The 15,774-nt window shown below is 51.3% G+C and overlaps 2 protein-coding genes across 5 annotated transcripts in view; one reads left to right on the top strand and one right to left on the bottom strand.

Annotated features, from left to right (window-relative positions):
* Window positions 1-55: 55 nt before the first annotated feature.
* On the top strand, window positions 56-4,852 carry cckar (cholecystokinin A receptor). Its single transcript, XM_040182947.2, has 5 exons — window positions 56-472; window positions 1,040-1,291; window positions 2,917-3,178; window positions 3,535-3,662; window positions 4,163-4,852. Exons 1-5 carry the CDS (start codon window positions 304-306, stop codon window positions 4,771-4,773), a joined length of 1,422 nt encoding a protein of 473 aa, XP_040038881.2. The 5' UTR covers window positions 56-303; the 3' UTR covers window positions 4,774-4,852.
* Window positions 4,853-8,138: 3,286 nt separating this feature from the next.
* Window positions 8,139-15,774, bottom strand: part of rbpjb (recombination signal binding protein for immunoglobulin kappa J region b) — a 39,980-nt gene continuing 32,344 nt past the window's right edge. For all 4 annotated transcript variants that reach the window (XM_078105661.1, XM_078105663.1, XM_078105660.1 and 1 more), the window contains exons 3-11: window positions 14,503-14,598; window positions 13,118-13,283; window positions 12,619-12,793; window positions 11,893-12,030; window positions 11,558-11,670; window positions 11,105-11,245; window positions 10,803-10,958; window positions 10,600-10,703; window positions 8,139-10,022 (exon numbers count right to left, since the gene is read on the bottom strand). In XM_078105661.1, the coding sequence (XP_077961787.1) occupies window positions 9,704-10,022; window positions 10,600-10,703; window positions 10,803-10,958; window positions 11,105-11,245; window positions 11,558-11,670; window positions 11,893-12,030; window positions 12,619-12,793; window positions 13,118-13,283; window positions 14,503-14,591 (1,401 nt within the window). In that variant the 5' untranslated portion in view covers window positions 14,592-14,598 and the 3' untranslated portion in view covers window positions 8,139-9,703. The remainder of the gene's footprint in view (window positions 10,023-10,599; window positions 10,704-10,802; window positions 10,959-11,104; window positions 11,246-11,557; window positions 11,671-11,892; window positions 12,031-12,618; window positions 12,794-13,117; window positions 13,284-14,502; window positions 14,599-15,774) is intronic.

Raw genomic sequence — 15,774 nt, 5'->3', positions numbered from 1 at the left:
GAGAGGGGAGGGGTCGGGGAGGGGGGGGGGCTGCTGACTGTCACAAACCCTAAAGGCGGGCTGGAGCAATGAGGAATGCAACCCGTGCGCATGCTGTCAGTGGATGGAAACGCTGAGCACGAGTGGAGAGCAGCGCACCAAACCGGGAGCGCGCGGGAGCTTGTAGGGACCATTATTTATATTTCTCCCTTTCTTAAAAAAAAAAAAAAAAATCCTGCCTTAGACGACCTGTTGGGACGCATCTCACCAATTCGGAGCATTTTCTTTTCGTGAAAAGAGCATGACGCGTGCGGTTCCCCTCATATGAGTGGTTTAACTCGGGGGAAGAGAGAGAGAGAGCGCAACATGGAGACGTTCACAATACACGACATGCTCCTAAACTCGACTGACCTGAACAGGATTTTATGTAATTTTGGAATCAAGAATTTTTCCGAGTGCGAGAGCGAGCAAGAACCTTCTCCCGAACCTAAAGGTAAGGAGAATTGATCCTCTGCACGTTAAAGTGAAACATCGCATGTATATAACATTCCGGCCTGAATTGGATTCAGGAATGTGACGTTTTGTTCCAAATGCCACCAAAAGTGTCTTTGTGCCAAAAGAGCGACTGTCTCGTCGCGTCAATGCGCATTACGCGCACACGGCTCGGTTCCTCCACGGAGCCGCGTGCTGTTGACACGTTGTCAGTGAACACGGGGTTTTTTTCCCCCCACAATGCCAACTGAAATACCAAAACGCGTAATGGGCGCAAGACTTTAAATGAAACACTGCTTGCGCTTTTCTTTGGAGAAAATCCCCAAAATGCAACTTATTACAATTTCAGTTAGGTTTATTATGGTGATGGAGGCTTTCCTCAAATTGACTGTCTATAAGTGAACAGATTGGAACATCCAAGAAGTGTTGGGATGTATTTGGGGCGTTTAAGAACACAATAAAAAAAAAAGGGAGAGGGAGCGCGCGGGTAAAAATAGCACCCATTTTCACAACGAGGGGCCCGGAGTTTGTGTGTTTGTGCACTCATGTGTCTCCCCGCTGCTCTCAGACATCAACCAGACAGTGCGGATCGTCCTCTACAGCCTCATCTTCCTCCTCAGCCTCCTGGGCAACAGCCTCATCATCGCCGTCCTGGTGCGGAACCGGCGCATGAGGACGGTCACCAACCTCTTCCTGCTGTCTCTGGCCGTCAGCGACCTGCTGGTCTCTCTGGTGTGCATCCCCTTCACCCTCATCCCCAACCTCATGAGGGACTTCATCTTCGGCACCGGCATGTGCAAGCTGGTCATGTACTTCATGGGTGAGGGCTCCATTGTGGGCTTTTTTTGTTTTTAAATCATCTTCAATGTTGAATCATGCAGTTTTTTAAACTTAAATGACGAATGTCACGTGATTTTGGACAATATTCCTCATCCATTGTGGATCAAAACATCTAATGATAAGATTTACAGAATTAATCAATTTATTAGGGTAAATAAATGCACAGTTGCAAATTAAGAAAAATTGCCAGAATATTTCAAGCTTTGCGTCCAAATGTGTAAAAAAATGTTCTCTTCTGTTGCCTTCTGATTCTCATTTCTGCCCAATCCAATATTATTCAACTCTGCATTGTGAGTCATCGACAGGAAGTCATCTTTGGCCGTGTCCTTCGTGGAAAAATGTTTATGGTGATTTAGTGAGTTAAAATTGAGCTAAAAACAGATCTGCTGTTTTTTTTTGTTGCATTTCTTATGTAAAATCTGTCGTCTCCTGCACGTTGCTTGTGCCGCTTATTCACCCTCCTGAATGTTAACAGGCGAGGTCTATAATGAGTAGTTTGGATACATGGAAATACGGCCAATTGCAAACAAACAATCAAATCTCAACAGGGTCATTTTCGAGGAGAACTTCAAAAGGCCCCTCGAAGCGTCTGAGCTTCAACCGTCTGATGTGCAGAGTTCGACACTAAAGGCCGTTTTCACGGTCGCATCTCTTGGAGGGAAAAAGTCGCACCTCCAGCCGCCGCCCGGGGCGCGTGCGTACGAGCAGCCGATCCCAACGTGGTCCGGTATGCGATTCGCAGAGGTGTGACGTAAGATACAGTGGCTGAGCATAAGACGGCTCAGCACGAGCAAACAGCACAACCTGACCCACTTAAGTCAGACGGAGGCAAATCAAATCGGTTCAGAAAGACAAAAGACCCCGTCACTGGACTTCTGAAGCATCAGCGGTTAGGTCACACTCCAACGATGTCATTTATATAAAGTGTCTCCGGTTCTCTGCCATCAGAACCGTTTCTCTGGTAATAAACAGCAGAGGGACAATCCGACGTGGAACAACTGTCACGCCATTAGTTTGCTTGTGATTTTGATAAATGCCTGAAGTTCTTCTCACCGGGAGCTTTGGAACAAGGTACAGTCAGCACAGCCCTCATCCAATTACAGGTCCGCCAGGAAATCAGATTTCAAATTTCTCCCCTTACTTCCTGTTGCTCCGGTTAGTGCGATCGGATCGGATTATTTCCCCATCCGTCCGCGTGTTTACCGTTTACGCGTCGCTTCGCTTTTGGATCGCACGCGGCGATAATTGGAATTCATCTTAACCCGTGGCCCGTCGTTACTGAGCGTGTCTAACGGTGCAGGATGTACCTCAATGTGTAATCTAATGTCGCACAAAATGAATGGGCCATAGCATCACAGGCCCTGATGTGTCCAGATGTTGTGAGGAGGCCGACCAGAAACAACAGAAACCAAGATGGTTGCCTATAAAGGAACAGTTGCAGTTTGGGGAATCAACCTAATTTGAGTTTGATGCCACTCTCATGTATTTTTATCTGGACGCTGCTACGCTAAGCTAAGCTACGCTAAGCTAAGCTACGCCTCGTTGCTCGTACTTCCCCAATAACCCCGTCGATACGTCCTGCCCTTTATTTCTCGATCCGCGCAGGCGTCTCGGTGAGCGTCTCCACGTTCAACCTGGTGGCCATCTCCCTGGAGCGCTACAGCGCCATCTGCAACCCGCTGACCTCCCGGGCGTGGCAGACCAAATCCCACGCCGCCAAGGTCATCACCGCCACCTGGGTGGCGTCCTTCGTCGTGATGCTGCCGTACCCAGTTTCCAGCGGCCTCAAGCCCTTCACGCGCCACAACAACAGCACCGGGTACATGTGCCGCCTGGTGTGGCCCAACGACGTCATCCAGCAGTCCTGGTGAGCCGTCACCAGCGGGGAGCCGTCGCAGAGCCGACCCTTCAAAACAAAAGCCCAGCGTTTAAAACGAATAAATAAGGAAAAGTGCATTTGTCAGGCTGATTTATTCACAGCAGCACATTTGAAAAACCAGACACGGTCAAAGTGCTTTTAGGGACCAGATGAAATTGTTATAGTGTGTGTGGGGGGGGACAAAACAATGCAGAGAATATACAAAGCTAAGTACAAGTCCAATCTAATATAAATATTTACGTCGTGGTGAGGACATTAGTCTAGACTCGAAGGGAGAGGATTATAATATTTGCCTCGGTGTTGATTTAAACAACAGTTAATGCTCCTGAATTGGTCCCTGGCAGGTACGTGTCCCTGGTGCTGCTGCTCTTCCTGGTCCCCGGCATCATCATGATGACGGCCTACGGGCTCATCTGCCTGGAGCTCTACCGAGGCATCACCTTCGAGCTGTCCAGCAGGAAATCTAGCAGAGGTATGAACACAGAACGGAGAAAAGGCAGCTTTCGCTCCCTTTTCTTTAAAGGTAAAGTTTGGCGACGTGTGCCATGATTCTCGCAAAGGTCACTGAAACAGGGTTAAAAGGTGCATTTCTTAGGGACTATTGATACACATTTAGTGCTCAAGTTTACAGCAGACTCAAAATGAACAGGCTGAATAAAATATAGAACTAAAAGAACAAAAAGGAATTACTTTTCCTATGATTCCCCGTTAGATTTGGTCTTTTCTTGAGAAACACGTCACACAACCAGACTTATCCTTTGACTTGACACATAACGCCCCTCGTCCCCGCCCTCTCCCTTTTGGAAAAGCATCCCTGGCTTTTAAAAGTCTTCCACTTACAGGTCCTACTTGACAGAAACAACCTTGACTGTTTTACACTGCTGATAAAAACGGCAGTCTGACACTCCAGTCTCTTCTTTCTCGTCTTACACCCCCCCTTCCTCCTCCTCCTCCTCCTCCTCCCCCGGGCAGAAAGGCAGCTCAGCACCGGCAGCATCAAACCCGGCGACAGCGACGGCTGTTACCTGCAGCCCTCCAAGAAGAAGAGCATCACGGGCCCGCCGCCGAGCGGGAGGCCGGCGGCGGGCCGCGTGTGCGGCAGCAGCTCCACCTCCAACCTGATGGCCAAGAAGCGCGTGATCCGCATGCTCCTGGTCATCGTCTTCCTCTTCTTCCTGTGCTGGACCCCCGTCTTCGTGGTCAACGCGTGGCAGGCGTTCGACCGGCGCTCGGCCTACCGCCTGACCGGGGCGCCCATCTCCTACATCCACCTGCTGTCCTACACCTCGGCCTGCGTCAACCCCATCATCTACTGCTTCATGAACAAGCGCTTCCGGCAGGGCATGCTGGCCACGTTCACCTGCTGCAGCTGCTTGGGGAGGAGGAGGGGAGGCGGAGGCGGCGGTGCTAGGGGAGGGGGAGGCGGGGGAGGCCCTGAGAGGTCGCCCGGGATCGGGGAAGCCAAAGGGGAAGAGGGCCGAGCGGGGCCGGCGAGGGCGAAGGCCGGCGAGCAGAACGGTGGAGCCAGCACGCGCTCCAACTACACCGCCGTGCGCGCCACGGCCTGGAGCGAGCTGACCTGAGCTGGGTTGAGGCCTCCCGCACGAGGGGGAGGGAGGGGGGGGGGGGGTCTTGTGCACATCCAGATGTTTTTCTGAAGCTGGCTGGAGTCGTGGCGTGCGTGCGTGCGTGCGTGCGTGTGCGTGTTTGATCACGTTGAAGGGCCCAAAGTCTCACGTCCTAACGAAGCGCTTATGTGAGAATAGTAATTAATGTTGTTTACCGCTTTCTTTATTACAGTTCATTCAAAACCACAGTGAGGGAAAAAAATGAATTACTTACCTGCTTCATCTACAGTGAAAAATATTATCAACTGAGAAATGAATCAATCCACAGCTCATCCTCATCAGTGGAGTTAGTCCGGTTGTCATGGAAACAGTTCAAACGTCAGGAATGACCTCGTGAATGAGGGTCCTCTGAAAAGAAATATGAACTATCGTTAACTTGCAGATTTATTCGACAACATGTGATCCGTTTAAACGCTCTTTCCCAGCGATTAAAAAAATCCCCCCCGGCCCGAGTCACGACGCATCCTCGCTAAAAGTATTGAACACTTGGCATTAATTATGATCGATATACAGTGGTTACTGTGGTTACACAGGCTTTTACTTCTCACGTGTCGCTTTGCAACGCAAACAGCAGCATGAAAACAGGCTTTCAGCGCAGAAACAGTTCTGCTGTTGTCCTTGACCCGGAGTGTGTGTGTGTGTGTGTGTGTGTGTGTGTGTGTGTTGGGACCTGCAGAGGCCTTATCATTTAGTGGCTTTGACTTTGAACACCTGCATCACCTCTTCGTCAAAGAGAAGATTCCCGCTACTCGCCGGCTGATTTACCGGCTGCTCCTGTAAAACATCGCAGCGCTCAGCAGCAGCAGCGTCGTCGTCTTCTCGTTTCCGCGTGTCGCGATGTGATATTCTTGCATAAATACTTTACTCTAAAAGTCGGACGCATCAGTGGAGATTTTGTTCCGGTTGCATGACGACGTGCCCGTTTTGTCCCGTTAAAACTCAAACGCGACTGAATGTAACGGGTGATTTTACAGGTTTGTATTCCACGTCTTGAGGAAGGGTCATCTCTGAACCACCGACGCCTGGATGACCAAATAAAGACCTTGAGCGGCCCCCCGGCTTGCATACGTGTCTGAGAGAGTGGGGGGGGGGGGGGGGGGGGCTCGGGGCCGAGTTACGTGGAGCTTTTAACGGCTTTAGTGCGAGTGGATCTAAAAGGACAGAGGGCATTAAGGGCCCGAGCAAGTGGCGGAGGGAAAGGAGGTGGGGGGGGGGGGGTCTGCTGGGACTTGTTCCCGAGGATAAGAGCTCCATTTGGGCTCGGTGGATGCCAAAAGCCCCCCACAGGGAGAATCGGCGGTATTTGTCTGTACAGAGATATATGATAACACATGCTTACACTACTGACGACTATTAAAAACATTACACAAAGCAAGATTTTATATCACTTTTTTTTTTTAATTTCTCATTTTTATGCCAATATTGCAAGTTTTTTTTCTCTTCTTTTTTTTCTCCTTTTTTTTCCTTCTTTCTTTTTTTTTAACTTCTTTTAATGACATACAGATTTGAGCATGATCTGGAGCTGCAATATGTACAAAGAACAAAACTAACGTATGATATGAAAAAAAAAAAAAAAAAGAATCGTCCCCTTTGTTTTGACGTTATTGCTAAAATGTTACAAACGGCACAAGTTTCTACCATCAGCAACCCTTTGAGCACTGAGACCACTAACACGACCTGCTACCATCTACGAGGGGGACACACGGACACAGTGAGAGAGAGAGAGCAAAGGACAGGATGGGGGGGTGAAATGTGTGAGGGAGGTCAGCGCCCCGTGCCGGACACACACGAGGGCTCCACACTCCCTTTTTCTTATTTTGGATTTATTTTGGAGATCTGTTTAAAGCTGCCTCTCACTCTGCCCTGTTTAGTTTAGCAGTGCATGAAAACTACATTATAAAAAAGACATTTGGCATATTAGAGGATACATACATTGTTCAGAGCTCATTATATTAAAAAACAAAAATAAAAAAACCCAACGAGAACAGCTGCTTTTGGAAGAGTGAAAACAAATACGACCAGACGCACAAAGAGAAAGTTGAGATATTTTCCGTTGCGGCGTCGCTAACGAGGCGGCGTTGTGTGTTTTTTCGTGGTTACACAGCGAGCTTTATCCACAAGGCCTGTAACATTTATCTCCTTAGCCACCCACCCCCCCCTTTTGACAATGATACGTTCCCCTCTTATGAAATAGACCTGTAAACCAGATCAGATTGTCATGGCGACACATTTTGAAAACCATGCATCACCCCTCCCGTCCCCCCCCCCCCCCCACACACACACACACACACAGACAGATTTTTTCAGAATCAGCCGATGCGATTGCAGACTCACGTGAGGAGAATTAGAGGAGACGGAGAGTGGGGTGGATGGGGGGGGGGGGTTGCTAAGGCTATGTGTTTTTGTTAGAGCTAATAGAAAAAAACGCTGGCGTGAAAAGTCTAGCGTAAAGAGGGCGTGCCCCCCCCCCCCCTGTCCGGAAGGGTCCAGGTTGACCTCGGCCGGCCGTGACGTCGACAGGAAGAAGAGAGAGAAAAATAATAAAAACAAGGAAATACCCCCCCCCGGGCCAACCGAGGCAGCACGGGCAATAATGCACTTTTCTTCCTTTCTGTTGTTTGACATAAGACAAAGTGGGACGGGGGGGGGGGGATGGGGGGGGGGGGGGGGGGGGGACGCGCGGCTTTGTACCAATAAGTTAAAGAATATCAATATTACAATATAAAACATTTAACATCAACGGCCGACAGGTGGCCGAGGGGGCATAACTTAATCTTTTTTATTTTTTATTTTATTTTTTACAACGAAGGGGGGTGGGGGGTGGAGGGGTCGGGGGGGTGCAAGCAAATCCTTTTGTTTTCTGTTCCTATTTCAAGGGTTTGTCCCGAAGCAGACATTCAAGTTGACAGTATTGTGTTGTGTGTGAAACCAGATCACAGGAGATAATCGGACATTTGGAATCGTAGATGAGGAGGGGGGGGGGGGGGGGGGGGGTCAGGAACACACTTTGAAATGGAGCGAGTCAGACTCAATATTCCATTACAGCGACTACATATGACAGTTACACACACACGCGCGCACACACACACTTTGCTGGCTGGTGAACTAGTGCTCAGGCGGACAAAAACTAAAAAAGATGAAATAACCTGTACAATATTGCTGTTCTGTTTGAAAACGCACATCTTCAACAACACACATTTAGAAGGCCTTTATACTCCTACAGGAGACGCAGATGAGTGCAACTACTCGGACAGTGAGTTCAACAACGCACACAAGCTAATTAACCAGAGAGCTTTTTTTGTTTTGTTTTTCCTTTTCTTCTTCTTCTTCTTCTTCTTCTTCTCCCCGTCGTCGTTGTCTTGAAAAGAAGGCTGAAAAAGAGCCCACGCCGCTCGTGAAACATTGTACCAAAAAGTGGGAAAAAAAAGGTGCTGGGCACCGTATGAGAATAAAAAATAAAATAAATCAATAAAAAACGGGCTTTATTGTACTTGTACACAGAGAAAAGGGAAGGCCGAGAGAGTCCCTCCGGAAGGCTGCGTTTTGCATGATAAAGAGCTGAAGTACTGGGCTTTTTTTTTTTTAGTTTGTTTTCCTTTATCGGTAAGGCCACATCAAATTGAACAATAAAAAAAAAAAAAGAAAGTGTCCCGCCTCTAACCGGAAGACGCCTCGCCAGCTGCGGCTCGGACAGTTGCGCCGGGTCACGATGCGCCGGCAGGATGCAGGGGGACGGGGACGCGTGAGCGGCGCTAAGGCTTCCTCTGTGAGTCCACGACCACGCCCGGCCCGGCCCCCTCTGGGCGGACCTGCTGTCGCTGGGTTCCTTCGCTCCGCGTGGGGTCCGTTCCGTCCGCGGCGCACAGAGAGTATTGCAGGCAAGGCAGAGGCGTTGCTTAAAGCTTTTCTTTTTAAAGACTTCATTAAAAAAACAACAACAATGATGAAACATCGGCCCTCTGAGCCCCCCCCTCACCCCCCCACATAAAAGAAACAACCCTTGCTTGTGTAAATAAACAACCCAGAGTTCAGGCTTTTTGTTTTTTTCCTCAACAGAAGCAACGGGTGTAAAAATAAAAAGTTCAATCCGAGGACTGAAGAACAGGCGTTTGTAGTGAGGTCGCAACAACATACAGGTTGGGAGTTTGGACCTCAAAGGGGGGGGGGGCAAAAGGGGGATGGGGGGGGCTCAGAGGAAGAATAGAAAGTATTTGGTAACAAAAGTGTACTATATGTTTAATACAAAAAAGGTATGGAGAAAAATGTACCTTTACTAAAGCTTATACAAGATCCTTGGTCCATAAAAACTATGTTATGTCACGTTCGATGTGTCCCTCCCACAGCAACACACCGCAGATCAAAGAGGGAATAATTATTGAACAAGTGGAGGGGGGTATGGGGGGGGGGCGGAGACTTTGTTCCGTTTAGCACACGGTGGATGTATTGTTGTCGTGGTTCCCGTTTCTGGCGGCCGCAGAAAGGCGGCGGGGTTGGTTGTGGGGGGAGGGGGGGGGGGGGTGTCCCTCGTTCCGAACGCCGGGACTGGGTAGGCTGGACCCTAAGGTAACCGGGGCCGAGAGGGAGAGAAGGTGGGGGGGGGGGGGGTCACGGAGCACCGTAATCGCTTACTCTCTGGTTGGCTGACGGCGCCGCGATGTCGCTCCTCCTCCTGATTTCCCTCGCTTGCCCTTTTGTTTTTCATCCCTCCACTTCGGCCTTTTTTTGTACCCCCCCAAAAAATGAATACGCAGCACTTTAGAGTGAGTCAGTCTTTGTGTTTCCTCCCCCTCGTTGTCTTTGTATACCTTGTGGTTACATTCGCTCTCTCAAGGCATATAGTATGGAGTGGGCGGGCGGGCCCCTCCCCCCCCCCCCCCGGCGTGCGTTAGGAGACCACGGCGGCGGCGGAGGACGAGGACGTGACCCCGCCCCCGGAGGTGCTGTTGGGGCCGTACACGCCGCCGGCCTCCTGGCTGTTGTTGCTGAGCAGGCTGGAGTTGCCGGCCCGCAGGATGGCGCCGGCGGCGCTGCAGTGGGGGCGCGGCCCGGGCTCCGGCGTGTAGGTGAAGGTCAGCGTGGTGGAGTAGATGATGCCGTCGTTCCGGACCAGCGTGACGGGCACCTGGACGGGCTGACGCACCCAGCGCCAGCCCTCGCGGAAGGCCGAGATGTCGGGCACCACGCACAGCATGCTCTCCGCACACCTGGCCGGCGGGGGGGAGGGGGGGCGGGAGGGGTGGGGGGATCGGTGTTAAACTTAACCACTAAACTAAACCAGCAGAAATAATTACAAGGAAATGACTTATTTCGAAGCCTAAATATTGGTAAATACAATTTTCTAATATGAAAACCTTTATTTTAATGGACCAACTGCGTCCCCATTTTAGTCCGGGCCCAAAGTGACTCTGGCTGTAACGCTCGCCGGGTGGGACTGATAAACACATAAAGTATATACTGCATCTATAAAGCAGAGGTAATGGCTTTTTACAAGGATGTAGCGCTGCAGCACCCGTCCCCCCGTAGGACTTTTGGCTCACTCGAAGCAAAACAACCGCTGGACGCTACACGCCTCGACATTACCCATTCCAACAGTCTGACAGAGAGGATTTTAAAAGCTTTCATTAATTCAAATTACACGGATAACGTATTCATGCCTCCATTACAGGCACTACCCTTACTCTACGACCGCTTATTAAAATCCCTAAATCGGTCCTAATGGACAATTTGCGCGCTAACGAGGACAAACAAAAGGAGCGCTCGGTGGACGGTGCGGGGACACACCTGTACATGGTCTCCGCCTCGACGTCTCCGAACCAGACCCGCAGGTTTGGAGTGAAGTTCTGTCCCGTCAGCTCCAGCATGGCCACGTCGCCGCCGCCGTTCAGCTGCGGAACGGAGGAGATCGCACCGCGGTTATGGAAAAGGAATAAAACGACCCCGCGGGCCAGAAAGAGGGAGGCGGTGAGGGGGAGGAAGGGGAGTACCTGCAAGCTCTCTACCACAGGCACGGGGGTGACAGGCGAGTGCACGGGGCCCATGCCCTCGTAGAAGGTGTATTCAGCCTTGTCCGTGCTGATGATTGTCCAGGAGGCGCCGTCGTTGATCATCTCCTTGTTTGGTTCCTTTGGGCATGGAGTGGCCTGGCGGAGGGAGGAGGTGGGAGTGGGGGGGGGGGGGGGGGTTAATGCACATCTGGCGCAAAGACACACCCACCAACGAACACCCCGCCGCGCCATTCTGAAACATCCCGTAGCAACAGAGGCGAAGAACAGATGCTGACACTAACTTGAAACTGGATGATCCTCTCCTGGGAAAGGCACAGGTACATGCGCTCCGTGTCCTTCAGGTAGAAGGCACACTTGTGGAGCTGGGAGACGGGGTCGTCGGCGTCCAGCAGCGCCGTCTGCTTGTCCACTTTACGGATGATCTGAAAGGGGTGGGGGGGGGGGGGGGAGAAGAGGACGGTTGAAAACAAAGAGAAGGGGACTGAATGAAATGATGAAATGATTGTAAAAGAGCCTGAGACTGATGTCTGCAAAGGTCACTTTGCACAACAGGTAATGTTTATCTTAATCCACTCGGGGAAACACACTTTGTCGCACAAGTTAAATAAGTTCAGAAAAGAGAAATGTATTCCTTAAAGAAAACATTTCCCCCCTTTTGTTTTACGGTACCGGCTGATGCTGTGAACCTACTTCTGTCCTTTCTAATCTCAAGTGAAGCGTGTTTGTCTCTTTACCAGTCGGGGCAGCGCCATGCCAGTGACGGAGCACACCAGCTTCACCGTCTGGCCGTAGTGGATGTAACCGTCTCTCACAGTGAACTCTTCCCCTTCTGACTCCTCGTCATCCACTGAAAGGAAAGCAAAGAGGAAGTCAGCGCCGCGGCGAACTAACCCCCCCCGCGTCGCGTCACTCCCACTCAAACCCACATCCAGTCACTCAGGGAGGCCCGAGGACGAAGTGACAAGCCGTCCGACCGCATCTCTCACTTAGCTCAGGCGGGGCCTCGTTTTTCGTTTTTCCTGAATTAAGCATTCTAGCCCCCCCCCCCCGTTGACTGTGGTGGACTTACGCAGGTGGATGTAGAAGGCGCCCCACTGCTGGGAGCTGGCGTGGAAGTTGCCGCCCTCCACGTGTAGGTAGCGCGTGCTGACCGTTTGGGAGCGAAGCCGGTTGAAGAGCGCCACCTTGGTCCCCGACGCGATGCACACTGTGGGGGGGGGGGACACACACAAACACGGAGACGTTTTACCGCTCACGGCTTATCTCAGCGGACATGGTGGAGTGAAGCCGCGGCGCCCTCTGGTGGTCGGAAATGTAACGTAATAGCTTCTTAGCATCATAACGAATACGGGTAGTGATGATGAACGTCAAGCGTTTTGGGGTATAATAAAATATATGAGAATAAAAGATTTACGTAATAAATGTGACGTTGAAATATGTGAATGGGTCATTTAAGAAATACAAAACCGCTCTTCTTTTGTCAAATCCGTGTGCTCTGACAGCTTATAAGTGACTTCTGTTCGGTTTTCTTTCGATTCGATATTTCTTTTTTATTCGTCTATGCTGTCTGTGTTCACCATTTGGCCAGGCATCTTTTTTTAAAAGAAAGTCTGTTAAATGAAGGATGCCCACAATTTACACAATATACAACTTTCGTGTACCGCCGCGAAGGAGCCATCTCAATAAAACATGGACTTGCCTGAAGAATGTAGCAACGCAATCGGTACTCTGACCACGACAGAGAGAAAAACACAGCTCCCGACACGGAGTCGAGGCACGTCGGGCACAAACTCACGGTCGGCGTTTTTCAGCGACTGCTTCTTTTTGGAGGGCTTGGAGATGACTTTGATCCTCTTGCTGAGGAAGACGCCGATGTCGGCGCTGTTGCCGTAGAACATCTTGACGGACAACATGAAGTGCTTTCTCTTGTCGGAGTCGGATATGTACAAGGTTTTGGCTGTGCAATAGTTCTGAGGGCGGAGTGGGGGGGTGTGGAAGAGGAGGAGAAGAAGGACGGCAATCAGCACACGTTAGATTCTCTTATGTTCCTGTTGCAAGTGACTCATTCCTGGGAAAAGACACACAGGGACTGACGGGACAACTCAGTCCACGTTGCTTCTTCTTCTGGTTACATATTTGTCATCGCTGTCAACAGCGGAATCCCTCAAACGCTCAGGCCGCCAGTGTCATTACTGTAAAGGGCCTGAGGGAAAGGTGTGCTGCTGGGTCAGCGCTGTGCGACACCACGTGTGTGTGTGTGTGTGTGTGTGTGTGTGTGTGTGTGTGTGTTGTACCTTTCCCTCTAAATTAAGCTGCTGCATTTCTTGGTCGCTGTTGCCGATGCCAATGAAGGCGCAGGGCTGCGACTCCTGCTCGGAGCAGCCGTCCCGCTCCATCTGCTCCTTCTTTTTCTTCCAGCCGCTACCCATCAGGTAAACGCAGGGAGGGGGGCAGAAGAACCTGAACACACACACACACACACACACACACATATATATGTATGAATAGATGAATAGTCTGACAGAAGCGCGTTGTGCATCTCTCGATTCCCGCCAGCAGAGGGCGCAGCAGCGCCGCGTGAAGACAGAAACTGGCACCAACACATTGTTGTTTGTGTACCACCCGAGCCGCTCTCTCCTATAGCTGCCCCCCCCCCAATTCAGCCCGCCATGAAACCCATTTCTGCCCCAGAAAGAGAAAAAAATCATATCATTCGGCTTCTTGCTCCGCTACCAGCAATCACACTGGCATCATGCGATGCTGCATCACGCCCCCCTCCCCCCCTCCCTCCCTCCCCCGTTACTGATCAGACGAAACTTCACTTCTGCCTCTGCGGGTGTTTTGTCTACTTTCGCTGGCTATAAAAAGACAGAAAAAGGAAGATCATTCTCACTGCGCCCCCACTTTCTCGGGCGCTCTGCTTACGCGACATGCAGATGTGACCAGGGGGGGGGGGCGAGACAGACAGGGAGCATCATGGGGGGGTTTTGGAGGCCAGAAGGATGTCTGGAAACCTGAATGTGTGTGTGAGTGGTCCTGGAGCCCATTTGGCCTCAGTGACACCTGACACAGTCCTTCTACCAAAAGGATGAGAGTTCCTCTGACTGAGGAACCTCAACCGATCTCCCTCCCTCCAAAACAGAAACCTGGCTGATTCTCCCCCCGAGAGGGAGGCGTGATGAGAGCGCAAGCAGCTGCTGCGGCCAAGGGAGCCGCCGGCGGAGAGAGTGTGAGGGGGGTGGGTAAAAAGGTGAAAGCAGAGTTACAGGAAGGGCTTTGAGGAAGAAGTTCCAGAAGAGAGGGAAGAAAAAAAAATCACTGAGAAAGGGAAAGCAAGACTGAGACCTGTGTGTTCTTGTCCTTGAATTCTTACACCTCAATGCTCTAGGGTTCTACACCCCCCCCCCCCCCAGGAGATTTATCCTCCCCCCCCATTCCCCCGCTGCTCCCTTTCCTGCCGCCCCACTGCGGCCTTCACCTGGACGTCGCCCCTCATTTCCTCCTCTGACCTCTGTTTGATACGGGAGGTCAGAGGGGTCGAGGTACCCACGCTGCAAGTCGGAATGTGTGTTTTTCATTGACTTCCCAGTCATTGCCCCCCCCCCACCCCTCTCGCCCGAGGGAAACCTTAATAACGCCCCAGGAAAGGAAAAGAAGCTGCCCTCCGTGCCGCACTCACCTCTTCTCATTGCCGTAGGACTTCTGTGCAACTTTTGCGTGCAGGATCATGACGGTTTGGTCCCCTCGCTCCTTCAGGTAGTTCCTCATCGCTTCTCTGCAACGTGAAAAGGGGGGGGTGGGGGTGTTAACGAGCCGATTCTGCAGTGTGATTCGTTGGGGCGCTGTGCATCGTCGAGCAGGTCTTTAAAACGCTATAGTGTGAAGGGAGGAAGAAAAAAAAAAGAAAAGAAAAAGAAAAGGAAGGAGAAAAAAAAAAAGCCATCGTGTGAAGTGTGGAACGAGAACAGAAACACACATTCGGTAGACTCGCAGCGACCTCTGGCAAACCTCACGGCCCGCTCGCCAAAAATGCTCCGCTCTCTCCCAGCTGGGTCCGTTTTGAGGGACAGCGAGGAGCACAGGGCGGCGGAGGAGGGGGGGGGGGGGGGGGGGGGGGGGTAACGGGGGTTGAGGGGAGAGGGAGGTGAAGAGAGAAGAAGGAAAAAGAAAACACCAGAGCTGAAAGAAAACGGGGGAAAAAACGAAAAAAAAAAAAAAAAAGAAAACGACAGAGCTGAGCTCACCGACAAAGACTCCTCATCTCGAGTCCAAATGCTGCACTGCAACCGCGCACACACACACACACACACACACACACACACACACACACACACACACACACCTCATATGTGTGGGACCAGTTGGAGGTTATGCCGTGCTGAAAGGCGGCGGGGGGGGGGGGGGTCAACGACCGGCGCTTGGATGCACAATTAAGACGCATGACACGCATGGACATCAACACACGCACGCACGCACGCACGCACAGATGCCAGTGACACCTGACACGCACGGCTCGGGTTAGCTGAGGCTTTTGTCATTGAAAGCAACCCCCTCCTCCCTCCCCACCCGGGGGTCTGGTCTGTGTATTAATTTTCATAATGGGCAGGAAGGGACAACTGTTCCTCGGCCTCGAAGCCGCGATGCGTCCCGGGCGTTTTTTTGTTTCGACCCAGCGCCTTTCGTCGGGTGAGAAGCAGCGGCGGCGGCGGCAGCGGCCCGATCCCAGAATTCCGAGCACTTGAGGCCGATGCGACGCCGTCTGATACCGTTTACACGCCACATGGAGGAAGTTATTTCCTTCAGCCAGATGCAGCGGAGAAAGAAAAAAAAAAAAAGAAGAAGAAAGAAGAAGTTGCACACATCGCTTTTAAAAAGTCGCGGTTTAATTCAAACTTTCACGTTTTCCTTGTTGCCGATGAACGACACAACCTCCCCGCGGACGCCGGAAGTG

The sequence above is a fragment of the Gasterosteus aculeatus genome, chromosome 7 (assembly GCF_964276395.1).
Source record: "Gasterosteus aculeatus chromosome 7, fGasAcu3.hap1.1, whole genome shotgun sequence".
Classification (NCBI taxonomy): domain Eukaryota; kingdom Metazoa; phylum Chordata; class Actinopteri; order Perciformes; family Gasterosteidae; genus Gasterosteus; species Gasterosteus aculeatus.
Note: the sequence above shows the minus strand (reverse complement) of the source record. Positions and strands in the feature narration are given on the sequence as shown.